Below are 17,811 nucleotides of genomic sequence, written 5' to 3' on the forward strand. Positions count from 1 at the left end.
TTAAAAGATTAAGAACTATACTTAAAATAACATTTAAGAGACTTCTATGTTATTCCGACATAGTCACTTAACATGGATCTGCCTGTTTGTGGAGAATAATTTCTAAGGAGATTAATACTTTATTTTTGCAGCTAAAGACAAGACATCTGGTATAAATCTAAAAGAGTACATTTACGCTGTATGAAATAATGAATCAATTATATTTCCAATGCACACATTTTTCATTTTTTTTTGAGCAGGCATGTGTATGCTATCAGCAAAGTATATGACTTGGATGAGAATACCTGATCAAACTGCAGTATAGGTTCATTTGCATTATCAAACCTATAGATTTCAACCATTCCATCATCTCGACCGACAAGTAATTCTTTAACTCCATCTCCAAGAATATCGAAGCTGTCAACACACAAAATACCTGGAAAAAGGATGCATATCATGAATTGCCAATGAAGCCCATAGTGAAATTCAAATATAACAGTCTGAAGGAGAGTAAATCAAGACTTTAAAAAATTACTCTGTATCAAAATCCCTTTGATTTCACTATACTTCTGCCATAGCAAGGGCCTGCAAATTGAATCAGAATTCATTCATTTAATAATTCTTAATACTTCTGAATGTTTTTGGCTTTAAAATAGAGTACCGTATTAATAATGTTGGTATTTGTTAAGCGCTTACTATGTGCCGAGCACTGTTCTAAGCGCTGGGGTAGACACAGGGGGAATCAGGTTGTCCCACGTGGGGCTCACAGTCTTAATCCCCATTTTACAGATGAGGGAACTGAGGCACAGAGAAGTTAAGTGACTTGCCCGTATTAGTCTTGATCTAGGTCTTTTTCAATCTAAAACAGCACAGTTCAGGTTTCTGATTTACATAATCAACAGATCTTCTCCAGGAAACCTTTCCTGATTGATTTCTAATCTTTACAGTACAGTACTTTATATCCCCAACTGCCATTTCAGCCCATTTGTGCCAATGAAGCACTTAAATACTCACAACCTCCTGTAGCACTTAAAGGACGTATGTCTCTGTCTTTCTTACTTACTCCTATATAATTTACTTTAGTATCTGTCTCCCCAGCTAGATTATGAACTCTTTGACAATAACGATCATGCCTATGTATTCTACCATACTCACCCAAGTACTTAGTGCAGTACTCTGCAGAAAGCAGGTGCTCAATAAAATACTACTGAATGACTGAATTGACCTATAACAGTTTATCTTTCTTCTACTAGGTAAGAGGCATGACATACTTTTCATTCCTTAGTGGAAAAAAAAAGATTATGGTGTCTCAAACAAAAATTCATTTGTTGTGGGGATTTTTCTGAATCTCTCTGGACCTCCTAAATATCCACATAAAGTAATGAAATGAGGCTTCAAGTGGAAATACTAAAAGCATGAAAGAAAAGGGTCATCTTTACTTTTTATAGAAATCCCTTTCCTTCTAAAGTACAGGCTTGCATAGTCCATAACAAGCATAAAAAAAGAAAAATATCAGTCCCTAAGATTTACTTTGCCCACTGAAAGACACCCCTTTCAAAGTTAAATGCAAAATAAAGGAGCTGCTTTAAACAGAACATCCAGAAAAGTATGACTGAAGGAAATAAGCAATATAAGTCCAATATCTCTAGATTGTAAACTTATTATGGGCAGGGAGCATGTCTACCAACTTTGATATATTGTACTCTCCCAAGTGCTTAGGACAGTGGTCTGCCCATATTAAATGCTCAAAAAATACGATTAATGTTATTAATAATACTGCTAGCAGGGAACATGTCTATCAACTCTGTTGTACTCTCCCAAGTGCTTAGTACAGTGCTCTGCACACAGCAAGTACATAATAAATACCATTATCACTAGAAGTGTTACTTGATTAATGCAATTTTATGATGCCAATGGAAAACAAGATTTATAAATTATTCCCAAACTATACCTCCTCTCTTCTTCTCATTTTGTATTTCCCATTTGTGCACTGGACTGGTGGTTGTGATTTGAATAACTCCAAGTTTTCCATCTGATGTTCCAAACACTAGTTCTTCACCAGAATCTCCTAAAATAGAAAGTTTTAATTAGTATCAACATATTACATGTTTTTTTTCAATTTGGTTCACAAGTCACTAAAAATTCTTCAAGGGTAAAAATTTTTGGAATACAATTTTAAAATGAAAAGCCTTGTTCAACTTCAAATGAAGGTAACAATTATTTTCAGAGCCTTAAATGAATGAAGTGCCAAATTTTCTCCCAATCCAGGCTGTAAGCTTGTTGTGGGCAGAAAACATGTGTACCAACTCTGTAATATTGTACTCTTTCAAGTGTTTGGTACAGTGCTGTACACAGCAAGTGCTCAATAAATTTGACTGATTGATGTTCATAGGAATACTGAACTGGTTATAAATATGATGCTTCCTCCTACTTATACTGCGAGCTCCATATGGGACAAGGATTGTGTTGGACCTGATAATCTTAACTACTCCCAGCACTTAGTACAGTCCTTGGCACATAGTAAGTGCTTTTCAAATACCACAATTATGATTATTTGCTATACCAAATAGTATTTACAAAAGGTGCTCAAACACTTTGTCCATGTATTTAATTAGATAATCCTCAGTATTCTATTTCAATAAAGCACAGAGAAGGATTTAAAAAAAAATACTTTCCAAGATTCAGAATACTGAACTTTCCACTTTTAATAAACTACAGTCTTCAGAGCCAAAACAATGGGGAAGGGTACACAAATGAAAGTGGATTAGGAAAGTCTGAAACTTCTATCAATATAATTCAGGCAATAGCAGATTGTCTTCTAGATTGTGAGCCCATTGTTGGGTAGGGATTGTCTTTATTTGTTGCCGAACATTATTTTCCAAATGCTCTGCACACAGTAAGTGCTCAATAAATATGACTGAATTAATGAAGTTTTATGCCAGTCATATAGTATGGCAACTCTACTCCTCCCTTTCTAACACCTCATCACCAATAAACTGTTCGGCATTAATTTACGGTATTTCCTTCACATCATTTGAAGATGAAGGTGAAAGTCTCCTCTGATATATTAGTAAAGGTTAATAGTTTCATAAGCAGCAAAAGGAATACAATTAAATTTGTTAATGTTGGCTCTTGAACTTAAAGCCAGCGGAAGTGGTCAGTATTCGATGGGCTGTCATGGGTTTACTGGGTGAGGCTTATAAATCAAGTGACTACAAATAAAATCAAGTATTATAAAACCACTTTTAAAGAGAAATCCAAAGGAAAATAACACTCTAAAAATGCAACTCAGGAAGTTGAATATGAAGAACATGAAACCCTCCTCCATTGTTTATTGCTCTGAGGCACTATACTCTTCCAAGCACTTAGTACAGTGCTCTGCACAGTGTAAGTGCTCAAAAAATACCATTGATAGATTGATAGTTACCACCATTTCCATTATGTAATGCTAGGACCGTAGGTGGGCCAGGAACTTCAACTTCAAACACTATATCAGACCCCTGAGGAAAAACAAAACTTGGCTAAAACAGTCTTAGCATTTGTATCAAATATACATTTCACTACTCTTCATTAGTACAGTATTCTACCTACATACCATAAGTATGCAGACGCACCTAAATACTCTGGATAAGATCTATCAAAATTAAAATCAACTGAGCCAATAAAAATAAAGCAACCCACTGGATCTGGTGGAAAGAGCAGAAGACTGGCAGGGAGGGAGTAGGGGGAGACGGGCTCTAATTCCATCTCTGCCATCAGCCTGCTGATTGATTTGGGGCAAGTCACTTAATCTCACTGGAGTTTGGTTTACTCATCCTTAAAATGGAAATCAGATTCCGGCTTTACCTATATCTTAGATTGTAAGGCTCACCTTGGGGCAGGGATTGTGTCGGATCTGAAGGGCTTATATCTACCCACTCTCTTGGCACATATTTAGTGCTTAATAAAAATCAAAATTACTATTAATTTAAAATTGGTTGAGGAGAAAAATACTCTAATTTTCCCTTTCAAAACTCTTTTCTTTGTGAACTTACTAACTGAAATTTGTTACTGGCATTAATCATTTGAGAAATGAGGTCACAATATTATACACAGGAGGACCAAGGGCCAACAGAAAGAGAACAGGTCTGGAAGTCAGAGAATCTCAGTTCTAAACCTGATCTGCCACTTGACTGCTGTGTGACCTTGGGCAAGTCACTTAACTTCTCTGTGCCTTAGTTTCCTCATTTGTAAAATGAGGATTTAATGCCTGTCCCTCCTCCTGTTTAGATTGTGAGGCTCACTTGGGACAGGGACTATGACCAACCTGATTAACTTGTATCTACCCCAGCCCTTAGAACACTGCTTGACTCATAGTAGGTGCTTAACAAATAGCATAATAATACCACTTTTCTTCAGAAACAAAAATTACTTCAAGATCAAAATCCAGTGGAACAGTCTAAAATATCAATTGTGATAAACTTTCTTCTGCTGTAACTTCACCATTTTGTTTAGTTAGCAGATAAAAGCCTATCCCACTTACACACTGCCCGTTACACAGAGTTTGGCTAAAACATACAATATGCCAAGTAAGCAAAAACATTAACCTGTAAGACTCTAAGGATTCTATCTTGACAGGCCAGAACTGGTGTAATACGATTCAATTTTTCTACTGGAAGACAGATAACATCATTGATTTTGTCCCCTGACAGGTAGTAATGCTGATCTTTGCAGTCACAGTAATGGTTATAGATATAATTTGCACAAAGGAAGAGATCTGAACCCGATATGTGCCTGAAGAGGAAAAGAAAAACATACCTATTTTAACATCAGTATTTGTTCATATTCACCTACCTCATCATGCATTTTTAGAGGTCAAAATAAAACAACCTAACAGTTGGTGTGATCTTCCTACTAACTCTCATTGTTCTACTAGCCTTAAACAAACCCCAAAACCAAATGCTAAAGGTCCAAGACAAAAAATAGTCTAATATTCAGTTATGAACAGTTCTATTATTTAAAAAACCAATTCTAAACATCTATCCTGAACATCTCTCCTAGTCCTACTCCAGCCCATTTGAGACTACTGAGGTTGATGACTGATGATATATTTTGGAAATGGCTAAAATGGGCTTCTGGGGGTGGGTTTTAAGACATTTCTGTCATAACTTTCTTTCTCCCCTCGCATTTCCACAGTATTGGTTATAGTGAAAAGAGAAGAGCTCTGCCTGCCTCTTCAAAATTGAATACGAGAAATTTTCAAGTTGGAAATTTTAGGGTCATCCCTAGAATTTCAAACTGGAGACATTCCAAAAAGCCAGGCTGATCCTCAGTATTTTATTTTAGGTATGTATGTGTATTGTATGGGTTTGTACACCTGGAAAATTTGAAGTTATGTTGATTATCAGATGTTGAGTGATTCCCCAGGAAATTTTTAGATAAAGAACTGAAAAAATGAACTGGACACAAACAACAGTTAAAAATGATTGGTAGTTTGTCATACTTTTTTATAGTATTTGTTAGGCTCTTACTATGCTAGGCACTGTACTAAGTGCTGGGGTAGATACAAGCTAATCAGGTTGGACACAGTCCCCGTAGCCATGGGGCTGACAGTCTTAATCTCAATCTGTCAGCAGTGAAGCACAAAGAAGTTAAGTGACTTGTCCACGGCAGACGAGTGGTGGAGTACAAATTAGAATCCAGCTTCCCTGACTCCCAAGTCCATGCTCTACCTTCTAGGGCACGGCACACTGCTTCTCATAATGTGTTACCAACTGCATTTAGGTAGCAGCACACTTCACTGAGCCAAAGAAATAACTGTGTTTTACTTAAAGCCTCATATTTAGGACTACATTACTTGCTATAATTTCATCAAGTTCATTTTTTTCCTAGAACTCTAAGTAGTTCCAATAGAACTGAAAAAAATGCCAGAACCGCATAGGAACAGGATCCCAACTGCCTAGGTTTTTCTCCTACTCATCTCCATCCCTTCTGCATAAAATGCAGGTTTTTGGGAAAAACAGTATCAAAACCGTTTAGTAACTCCAATGAATACATGAGGAATGCTAGGGAGCCCAACAACAAGAAGTCAAAGATTAGAAAGATCCTTTATGACCTATGCCCTGATAATGTTCCAATTTAATTTCTTCAGGGCAAGGCAAGCCCTCACTGAAAGATAAAAGGATCAACCTATCTGATTTGTTAACTCAGGATATAGGGTTAGAGACCCCTAAAATCTTCTAAATGCTCCAAATCCAGTCAATTCTGGTAGGTAAGGAAAAAATATAAATAAAAAACTATACATACATAGCCTTGATACTTTCAGTGAGGTTAGTTTCGAATGACAGGAACTGCTTTCCTCTCTTCGTAAATCCTCTAATCTCTGATCCCGTAGCCACAAATATTTTCTCCTGTGGTGTATTAAGAGCTCCTCCCAGTTCCAACCTTGCAATCTTCTGCCCCGGTAAAGTTTTGAACACTGGCTGTGAAAATCATTGAGAAAAATGTTTCTTGGGCACAAGTACCTATTCCTCATTTTCTTTTATAATACAAGGTGTGAAACACTTCTGAAACTTTTCAAGTATTTGATTTTTTTTCTTCAATCATTAGCACCTTCTTGAAATAAAAAAAATCTGTTCAGGGAAGAAAAAAGTTAAACATGAGAAAATAATAGCCCTAGAAAATTAAAGAGTACAGAGAAGAACTATGAATTACATATACTTTCCTTCTTTGTACTCTGAAGAAGATGGAGTCGTGTTATAAATGGCAATAGAGCCTTGTATCACTGACAAAGGCTTCAGGGCCTAGAACCTGCATGGAGGAACTCATTACAGTGCTCGGGGTTTGCGCAGCGTCACTGACTCTCACTTTCTCGTCCCTGCCGCATCAGTACAGTCAGTACAGCCAAGTGAGTAGGTGGGGAGGGGTTAAGCGCTTTGCAAAATGCTTGCAAATAATTTTATGAATCAAATGAATTTTTGGCCAAAATGATGGCAAACATGTCAAATCTCTGGTCTAGAGGCTCAGGTCGTTGTGAGGGCAGGCACTTGGGTAACCATTGCCATCTCTGCTACTCATGCTATCCAGCTACTTTCAGGATTCCTGTTGAGCCTGGGTGTTTCTTTCCAAAGAGACCTTCACCACTGATGGCATCACTCCAGCAGGCCCTCCCCTGCTTCTGACTTTGTCAGGTACATTACCCCTGGAACCTTCCACCGTGAGAGGTTGGGTCAGACTTTGCGGGGGACTATGTTACTCCTGCTATATCTGAATGGCAGGAAGGCAGGTGGACAAGCAGTGTAGCCCAGCAAAAGCAAGTGAGAGTCAAGAGAGTGGCCTATGAGAAACACTACAAATCATAGCAGCTACAGAAAGGCTGGCAAGAGGCTTGTAGATACCAGAAGGGCATGTAGAACAATGGCCCATAAGAGGCAGGTGGAAGGCCACTAGGCCTATCAAATACAGGAGCATAAAGCCTTGAGACTGCAGAGTTCAGCTTCACTAAAGCCCCAAAGTCACAATGCAGTAGTAAGGGAGGTCTAGAGGAGGAAGGTAAGAGTGGCTAAGAGAGACAAAGACTGTTCAGGATAAATCAGAGATCTGGGTTGGTAGGGGGCTAAAAACACAAAATGAACAAATTCATTTGGGGAAGTATTGCTCTTTTCAGGTAGAATTCTACGTTAACTTTCAAATAAAAGTTCCACTCACCAAAACATCTCCTTTCTTGATGCCAAAACATGTAAGAACTCCATCATGGTCTCCAATAACAACCTTCAACAAATGGAACATAGTGACAGTTATTACTGAGTTTATACTGGAGATAGTCTCGTAAGGAAAAAAACATAATTGTGGCAATCAGTCAGCTTCACTCCCTCCACTCCGTATTTAAAATTCATCCTGGGAGGTGAAAGGGAATAGGATGTGGAAAATGCTCCATAGTTTTAAAAAAAAGAATATGGGGAAATATGCACAAAAATAAATGAAGGTCAGAAAGTTGCAAAGTGTTTGAAGAAAGGTTAAGGGTTGGAGTTAGTTAGTTAGGATTAGACTGTTGAGACCAAGTGAGATTGGGCCTGGGGCTGATCTCCTCAGACTATCTTCCCCAGTGCTTGGAACATAGTAAGTGCTTGACAAATACCACAATTTTTATTATCACTGAGCCTACGGTAAAAAAGTAAAGCTCATCTCAGTGAACAATTCTTCTTCTCTGCACACAGTAAGCACTCAATAAATACGACTGAATAAATGAGAGGAAAAAAATTTATGAAAACAAAGAGGGGGAATCTTTGCTTCATAAAAATTATTTTGGATACCAAGGATGGTCTCTTTTCCTAGTAATCTTTAAAAATATTAGGCAACTCTTTGGGATACTCTGGGTGAAATCATGCTTTAAGATAAGGATAGTGTGGTAAAGCTATGTCTGGTGAAATGAAAAACCTGTACCTTTTGGGTTGCCCTTCGTCCTGATGCAGGAAGCAGCTTCATGGTTTTCTGAGAAGTCACACCCACCTAGAAACATAGCAGTCACTTAATAATAACCCTCTCAGCCACAGTATTGCCTAGCAGTAATTTTCACAGTCAGTACTCAAATATAACTATTTATTTTGAAGAAGTTAGATAAGACCAGGCGAAAAATAACTGCAGGTTTTGGTAATACTAGTTGAGCTCCAAATGTGAAAATAGTTGGACAGTGTAATGATCATGAGTAGTACTTATTGAACACTTAATCTGTGCAGAGCTTATAAGAGAATCTAAGAGATTTAGAATTCCTGATCATTAGACAAATATCATGATCAAGAAAGATGAACATAAGTATCGTTAACTGATTAATTTATTAATTAAATGTTTTCTTACTGGATATTGGGGAATACTCTATCTATAAGCTTGTTGGGGATAGGGAGTGTGTCTATCAACTGCTACACTATTCCAAGCGCTTAGTACAGTGCTCCTGAATAAATACCACTGATTGACTGATATGCAGGCTAGATATCAGTCTGCTTGCATTAAAACATCTAGGAATCTAAGAGTTTATGATTTTTGGTAGCCAAAATGCTAGCATGGCTCAGTGGCAAGAGCCCGGGCTTTGGAGTCAGAGTTCATGGGTTCGAATCCCGGCTCTGCCACTTGTCAGCTGTGTGACTGTGGGCAAGTCACTTCACTTCTCTGTGCCTCAGTTACCTCATCTGTAAAATGGGGATTAAGACTGGGAGCCCCACGTGGGACAACCTGATTCCCCTGTGTCTACCCCAGCGCTTAGAACAGTGCTCTGCACATAGTAAGCGCTTAACAAATACCAACATTATTACCATTCGTTCATTCATCTGAAAGTATTTATTAAGCACTTAATGTGTGCAAAGCACTGTACCAAGCGGTTGGGAGACTACAATACAACAACAGACACACTCCCTTCCTACAAAGAGCTCACAGTCAAAAGGATTGTGACTTTATCAACGGGGATATCTAGCAACAATTATTTTAAATCTTATTTCCTAAAGAAATCAGACTAATATTAAGGCTCATACTTCTTACACATCTCAAGTGGGTACTACTCATTTTTTTTTTTTTACAAATTAGAGATAGTATAATTTTTTTACCAAAAGACAAAAATACTGATGATAAATTTCTCTTCATGGGATACTGAAAAACTAATGCAAACTACTTTTAAGATAATCTTTTAGGAGTAAAAATTACAATTATTTGCTCAATCAAATGATTTCCTACCACTTTGAAGTGATTACTTTACAATTAGGTATACCTTCCCTCAGCATGTAAATTTATTTCAATTATCCCATTTGTAAATATTTTTGTGTGTCTCCCAGGTTAATGTAGAAGGTCCACAGAAGCAGGGAACATGCCTTCAACTGAACTTTCCAAAGCGCTTACTACTATGCAAATTACTACTACTAAAGTTCTCTCTTGAAGGATTTTAATCTGTGAAATTTTAGATTGTGTGACTAAGAATAAAAGAAAAGTGGGTAGCTGTTTTCTACTCAGAATTAACAGAAAGGAACTGCAGAAATTAATGAAATGTGACTTCACACGGATAGTGATTCACCAGACTTTTTTTTGTTTAGACAAAAGCCAGTTATGGCATATATGTTGACAAGTGCAAATCTGTTTAAGGATTTAGGAAAGAGATGAATTGACATGTGTATGCCCTGGGCAGATCTAAATATTCAACAAATTAAAAAGATTAGTAGGTCTACTGGAAAAATCACTTGATTTCTGGAGAGTCTCTAGTGCACGCTGCCTCCAGGACAACATGAAAGTAAACACAAATGGCCACACCCAGCGTAACTTGGAGCCTTGCGGATAGGAGTACTCTTTTGGTTTGCCATTTAAACATTTGCTATTTAAAGATTTCCTGAAATAGGCTTTGAAGACCTTGAATTTACACCTTGCAGTGTGCACAGAAATTATCTGCCCTCTATAACACCATGCACTTTTCCTGGTCTGAGGTGGCTGATGTGTCTGATTATGAAATTTCCTAATTTATTTTACTGTCTCCCTCTCTAGACGGAAAACTCCTCATAGGCCAAGATTGTGTTTACCAACTCTACTGCTGTGAACTTTTCAAGCCTTCAGTAGTGTTCTGAACACAGTAAGAGATCAATAAATGCTACTGATTGACTGAAGTCACACTGATTCCGAGTGCTTTTTTACGGTATTTGTTAAGCGCTTACTGTGTGCCAGACACTGTACTATGAGCTGGGATGGATACAAGTTAATCAGGTTGGATACAGTCCATGTCCCACATGGGGCTCACAACCTTAATCCCCATTTTACAGATAAAGTAACCAGGCCCAGAGAAGTGATGTGAGTTGCCCAAGGTCATAGAACAGATAAACTGTGGAGGCGGAATTAGAACCCAGATTCTTCTGCCTACCAGGCCCATGCTCTATCCACTAGATCAACCTGTTTCTTGCTGCATTTGGATAAAGATATTCTTCAATGACAGGCTACTCTGGCTGCGATTAAATGAATGAGTCTGTGCAAGCTTCCCAGCAGAAAGGTAGGAGAGTTTTCCGTTCATTCACTCGATCGTATTTATTGAGCGCTTACTATGTGCAGATCACTGTACTAAGCGCTTGGAAGGTACAATTCGGCATCAGATAGAGACCATCCCTGTCCAAAAACGGCTCACAGTCTAAAAACTGACTCAGTGGAAAGAGCCTGGGCTTGGAAGTCATGGGTTCTAATCCCGGCTCCGCCGCTTGTCAGCTGTGTGACTCTGGGCAAGTCACTTCACTTCTCTGTGCCTCAGACACCTCATCTGTAAAATGGGGATTAAGACTGTGAGGCCCAAGCAGGACAACCTGATTGCCTTGTATCTACCCCAGCGCTTAGAACATAGTAAGTGCTTAACAAATACCACCATTATTATTAGCAAGCGCTCAATAAATACATACAATTGAATGAGTCTGTGCAAGCTTCCCAGCAGAAAGGAGAGTTTTCCATTCATTCATTCAATCGTATTTATTGAGCGCTTACTGTGTGCAGAGCCCTGTACGAAGTGCTTGGAAGTGACAATTCAGCACCTGATGGAGACCATCCCTGCCATGGGGATGAAAACGGTGAGCCCCACATGGGACAAACTGATCGCCTCGTATCCCCCCCCCCCAGCGCTTAGAACAGTGCTTGGCACATAGTAGGTGCTTAACAAATACCACCATTCCTATTAGTAGTAAGCGCTCAATAAATACGATTGAATGAATCTGTGCAAGCTTCCCAGCAGAAAGGAAGGAGAGTTTTCCATTCACTCAATCGTATTTATTGAGCGCTTACTGTGTGCAGAGCCCTGTACGAAGCGCTTGGAAGGGACAATTCACCACCTGATGGAGACCATCTCTGCCATGGGGATTAAAACGGGAGCCCCACATGGGACCACCTGATCGCCTCGTATCCCCCCCACTCCAGCGCTTAGAACAGTGCTTGGCACATAGTAGGTGCTTAACAAATACCACCATTCCTATTAGTAGTAAGCGCTCAATAAATACGATTTAATGAATCTGTGCAAGCTTCCCAGCAGAAAGGAAGGAGATTTTTCCATTTATTTCTTCGTATTTATTGAGAGCTTACTGTGTGCAGGGCCCTGTACGAAGCGCTTGGAAGGGACAATTCAGCACCTGATGGAGACCATCCCTGCCAAGGGGATTAAAACGGTGAGCCCCACATGGGACCACCTGATCGCCTCGTATCATTCATTCATTCAACAGTATTTACTGAGCGCTTACTATGTGCAGAGCACTGTACTAAGCGCTTGGAATGAACAAGTCGGCAACAGATACAGTCCCTGCCCTTTGACGGGCTTACAGTCTAATCGGGGGAGACCGGCAGACCAGAACAATGGCAATAATGGCAATAAATAGAGTCGTATCCCCTCCCCAGAGCTTAGCACAGTGCTCTGCACCTAGTGAGCACTTAATAATGTTGGGATTTGTTAAGCGCTTACTATGTGCAGAGCACTGTTCTAAGCGTTGGGGTAGACACGGGAATCAGGTTGTCCCACGTGGGGCTCCCAGTCGTAATCCCCATTTTCCAGATGAGGTAACTGAGGCCCAGAGAAGTGAAGTGACTTGCCCACAGTCACACAGCTGACGAGGGGCAGAGCCGGGATTCGAACCCATGACCTTTCATTTATTCATTCAATAGTATTTATTGAGCGCTATGTGCAGAGCACTGGACTAAGCGCTTGGGATGAATAAATCGGCAACAGATAGAGACAGTCCCTGCCGTTTGACGGGCTTACACCTAATCGGGGGAGACAGACAAGAACAATGGCAATAAATAAGGGGAAGAACATCTCGTAAAAACAATGGCAACTAAATAGAATCAAGGCGACGTACACTTCATGACCTCTGACGCCAGAGCCCGTGCTCTTTCCACTGAGCCAAATTTAAGAACTGAAATTTACGAACTTCCGAAATACCAACATTATTCGGATTATTAGCTCCAGGCCCCGCTCCCTGCCCTTCCCTTCTCCCGACAACCCCGGCGGGAGGGATTTACCTGCAAATAGTCGGAGCGGTTTAAAGTGAGCTCCATGGCCGGAGGGGCGGCGGTAAATGGGGACAAGGCCGGGGGACAGAGGTGGCCCGGGGCCGGCAGGGCCTGCAGCCAAACAGGGAGCAGGGAAGGACTGGTCGCCCAAGGCCCAGGGTCAGGCCAAGTCACCCCCACCTCCTACGTCATCACGTAAACGTCGCGACGCCGAACATCTCCTCCATCCCGCTCTCCCTCGGAGGGGGGAAAAAGCCTCCGGTTGCCATGGCGACAACATCCCTTAATAACCCCCCCCCCCATAGGCCTCAGCCTGCGGCCCTCTCCCCCCTCCCTACTATGGTCCTGCCAGTTTTTAATAAAACTCATAATGTTGGCATTTGCAGGGCGCTTTTCTAAGTGGCCAACCGTTTTCAATCCTAATGATAATGCTGGTATTTGCAGAGCACCTTTCTAAGTGGCCAACCGTTTTTAATCCTAATGATAATGCTGGTATTCGCAGAGCACCTTTCTAACTGGCCAACCGTTTTTAATAATAATGATGATGTTGGTATTCGCAGAGCACCTTTCTAACTGGCCAACCGTTTTTAATAATAATGATGATGTTGGTATTCGCAGAGCACCTTTCTAACTGGCCAACCGTTTTTAATAATAATGATGATGTTGGTATTCGCAGAGCACCTTTCTAACTGGCCAACCGTTTTTAATAATAATGATGATGTTGGTATTCGCAGAGCACCTTTCTAACTGGCCAACCGTTTTTAATAATAATGATGATGTTGGTATTCGCAGAGCACCTTTCTAACTGGCCAACCGTTTTTAATAATAATGATGATGTTGGTATTCGCAGAGCACCTTTCTAACTGGCCTACCGTTTTTAATAATAACGATAATGTTGGTATTTGCAGAGCACTTGTCTAACTGGCAAACCGTCTTTAATAATCATAATAATAATAATGTTGGTATTTGCAGAGCACTTGTCTAACTGACAAGGAGTTTTTCACAATAATAATAATAATGTTATTTGCAGAGCACTTTTCTGACAAGCAGTTTTTACTACTAATAATAATGTTGGTATTTGCAGAGCACTTGTCCAACTGACAAGCAGTTTTTCACAATAATAATAATAATGTTGATATTTGCAGAGCACTTTTCTGACAAGCAGTTTTAAATAATAACAATAATAATAATAATAATGTTGATATTTGCAGAGCACTTGTCTGACAAGCAGTTTTTCACAATAATAATAATAATGTTGATATTTGCAGAGCACTTTTCTAACTGACAAGCAGTTTTTATTAATAATAATAATAATAATGTTGGTATTTGCAGAGCACTTGTCTAACTGACAAGCGGTTTTTCACAATAATAATAATAATGTTGATATTTGCAGAGCACTTTTCAAACTGACAGTTTTTAATAATAGTAATGTTGGTATTTGCAAACACTTTTCTAAGCACTGGGGTAGATACAGGGTCATCAAGTTGTCCCACATGAGGTTCATAGTCTTCATCCCCATTTTAAAGAGGAGGGAACTGAGGCACAGAGAAGTGAAGTGACTGGCCCACAGTCACACAGCTGACAAGTGGCAGAGCTGGGATTCGAATCCATGACCTCTGACTCTGAAGCCCGTGCTCTTTCCGCTGAGCCACGCTGCTTGGTATTTGTTAAGCGCTTACTATGTGCAGAGCGCTGTTCTAGGCACTGGGGTAGATCCCAGGTCATCAAGTTGTCTCACGTGAGGCTCACAGTCTTCATCCCCATTTTACAGAGGAGGGAACTGAGGCACAGAGAAGTGAAGGGACTCGCCAACAGTCCCCCAGCTGACAAGTGGCAGAGCTGGGATTCAAACCCATGACCTCTGACTTCCAAGCCCGTGCTCTTTCCGCTGAGCCACGCTGCTTGGTATTTGTTAAGCGCTTACTATGTGTAGAGCACTGTTCTAAGTGCTGGGGTAGATATAGGGTCATCAGGTTGTCCCACGTGAGGCTCACAGTCTTCATCCCCATTTTACAGAGGAGGGAACTGAGGCACAGAGAAGTGAAGTGACTCGCCCACAGCCACACAGCTGACAAGTAGCAGAGGCAGGATTCGAACCCATGGCCTCTGACTCCCAAGCCCATGCTCTTTCCACTGAGCCACGCTGCTTCTCTAAGACGAATGGCTGCCCTCCTAGTAGTGATGGTGGTGGTGGTTTTTTTTAAGCCCGTACTATTTTCCAAGCAGTTTTCTAAGCACTGGGGTGGAGACACGGTAATGAGACTTGTCCCACGTGGGGCTCCCAGGCTTCATAATAATAATAATAACAATGGTATTTGTTAAGCACTTACTATGTGCAAAGCACTGTTCTAAGCGCCGGAGAGTATCAGGTTGAACATGGCCCTGTCTCACGTGAGCTTCACATTCTTAATCCCCGTTTTACAGATGAGGTCACTGAGGCCCAGAGAAGTGAAATGATTTGCCCCAGGTCACACAGCAGACGAGTGGCAGAGTGCAATTAGAACCCACATCCTCTGACTCCCAAGCCCATGCTCTGGCCAGGAATAATAATAATAATGGCATTTTTTAAGGGCTTACTATGTGCCGAGCACTGTTCTAAGCGCTGATAATGATGATGATGGTATTTCTTAAGCACTTACTATGTGCCAAGCACTGTTCTAAGTGCTGGAGAGGATACAAGGTCATCCGGTTGTCCCACATGGGGCTCACAGTCCTAATCCCCATTTCACAGATGAGGGAACTGAGGCACAGAGAAGTGACTTGTCTAAGGTCACACACAGCAGACAGGTGGCTGGAGTCTGGACTAGAACCCATGACCTCTGACTTCCAAGCCCATGCTCTTTCCACTGAGCCGTGCTGCTTCTCTGCTGCTTCTTATATTACTGCTTTCCCCTTGAACCTCCTCCACCATGCCCTCCTTCTTCCCCATCACAACTTCCTTTCAACTCTCAGTTCCTTCCCTTCTCCTCCTCCCCTTTAGCTAATTCAGTGCTTATTTAATGTCTTTATTGAAGAGTGCTCTGCACATAATAAGCACTCAATAAATACTATTGAATGAATAGATGGGGAAAAGAAGGAGGGTAAAACTCAATAATACTTTATGCTACCTGTGTACCTTCTTGGTAAAAAATATTTGTAGAAAAGGAAGTTAAATCTATTGGCCAAACAAGTATTTGAATTAAACTCCGCTGTCCTGAGTATAGTGTGTGTGTGGATGAAGTATTTGGAGTTCAAAGTCCTATTTAGGAAGGGAAAGGGGAAGTGAGGTCCCTGGTGCTGTCAGCACAAATATACTTTTCCTCTCCAGCTCCCCTGGTGCATCAGGGAATCTCTTTAGAGCAAAGGTGCTACCTTTTCAAGAAAATGCCAGGCCAAATTGGAGTTTTAAGGAGGGTCAGTGAGGAGCAACATCTCTAAGTAGTCACGCTCTCCACCTCTCCTAAATACACTGCCACGTTCACCATCTCTCCTAGAGACATTAACTTTTTTCCCTCGTGTGAGAGTCATTAACCTCTCGCAGTCACAAATCTCTCTTTCCTTGGTTCCTTTGCCTCTCTTGCACCAATTCCCCAATTTATCTTTTCTAGTGAAGCTGGATCAGGAAGTTGAAGGAAGGGAAACTTGGCCTCAGTTTCAATAGTGACTGGCAACCGGGCTGAGGGAGTAAGGATTGGTGCCTGTGAAGCATCCAGGAGGAGGCAGAGAAGAACACACCTCTCCGAGACACTCCAGGATCGGGTTCAAAGAAAGTGACTATAGTGATAATGGCTTCCATTGTGGCACTTGCCCTCTTCCCTGCCAATAAAGCAACAAGCAAGTGGGCTGCCAGAAGTTCAGCATATTGTGAAATGCGCACAAAGACTTTTTGTGGACTGCATCCATTTATGACTGAAGTGACCCTTGCACAGTGCTATAGTACCATGTCTCAACAGGACATTTTGATAATTGTCCTGTAAAAGGTTCATTCCAGGATGGAAAGGAGATAGCTGAGACACTCATTTAGCTCATTCTTAACTGAAGAAGATAATAGTTTTTCAAGCAGTTTGACTCTGGACAGAGGAATCGGTTGCAATTTCAGTAAATCCATTGGCTGCTGTAGATCAGATTGATAAATTCAATGTAAACAAATCGTTTGCCCTGATGGAATCCATCCAAAGGTTCTGAAGGAACTTGGAATAAAAGTTGTGGAACACTTGACAAGAGTGTGTAACCGATGGGTTGGATCATCAGTGTAACTTCCAGCTACAAGAAGCTTTCCAGAGGTAGGTTATAAATTGCTCATTTCACTTTTACCCCAGGCAAACTGGAAGAATATTTAAATTTAAATTTACATGCAAATGTAAAAAAGCACAATCTATTAGGAGAAAGACCATGAATTCTGAGGAGGGAAACCATTCCATATTACTCTGCTGATGAGAACAAAAAGTATTATGAGTAAAGGGGACAGACTAGATATAACAATAATAAGTAATTGTTTTGGTGTTTGTTGAGCACTCACTATGTGCTGTGCACTGTATTAAGCATTGGGGTAGATACGGGATAATCAGGTTGGATTTAGTCCTTGTTCCACATGGGGTTCACAATCCATGAAAGAGGGAGGAAGTATCATTCCCCATTTTACAGATGAGGAATCTAAAGCACTGAGAAGTTAAGTGACTAGTCCAAGGTTATATAGCAGACAAGTGGTGTTGCTGGGATTACAAACCAGGCCCCCTAACTCCTAAACCTGGGCTCTTTCTGCTAGACCAAATAGTTTACCCATTTCATATTATATAGTTTATATTTTCAAAAAGGCTTTAGAAATTCACCCCAGAGACTTTTACATTAAACTGTTGATGAAACTGGAGTAGTGTT

The 17,811-nt window shown here is 40.6% G+C and overlaps 1 protein-coding gene across 1 annotated transcript in view; it reads right to left on the bottom strand.

Moving 5' to 3' along the window:
- BBS7 (Bardet-Biedl syndrome 7) overlaps nt 1–13,126 on the bottom strand; it is a 30,093-nt gene extending 16,967 nt beyond the window's left edge. The window contains exons 1-8 of the mRNA XM_001513773.5: nt 12,967–13,126; nt 8,401–8,466; nt 7,666–7,728; nt 6,265–6,440; nt 4,566–4,752; nt 3,407–3,479; nt 1,931–2,047; nt 285–415 (exon numbers count right to left, since the gene is read on the bottom strand). Coding sequence (XP_001513823.1) covers nt 285–415; nt 1,931–2,047; nt 3,407–3,479; nt 4,566–4,752; nt 6,265–6,440; nt 7,666–7,728; nt 8,401–8,466; nt 12,967–13,002 — 849 coding nt within the window. The 5' untranslated portion in view covers nt 13,003–13,126. The remainder of the gene's footprint in view (nt 1–284; nt 416–1,930; nt 2,048–3,406; nt 3,480–4,565; nt 4,753–6,264; nt 6,441–7,665; nt 7,729–8,400; nt 8,467–12,966) is intronic.
- Nucleotides 13,127–17,811: the final 4,685 nt, after the last annotated feature.

The sequence above is a fragment of the Ornithorhynchus anatinus genome, chromosome 12 (genome assembly GCF_004115215.2).
Source record: "Ornithorhynchus anatinus isolate Pmale09 chromosome 12, mOrnAna1.pri.v4, whole genome shotgun sequence".
Lineage (NCBI taxonomy): Eukaryota > Metazoa > Chordata > Mammalia > Monotremata > Ornithorhynchidae > Ornithorhynchus > Ornithorhynchus anatinus.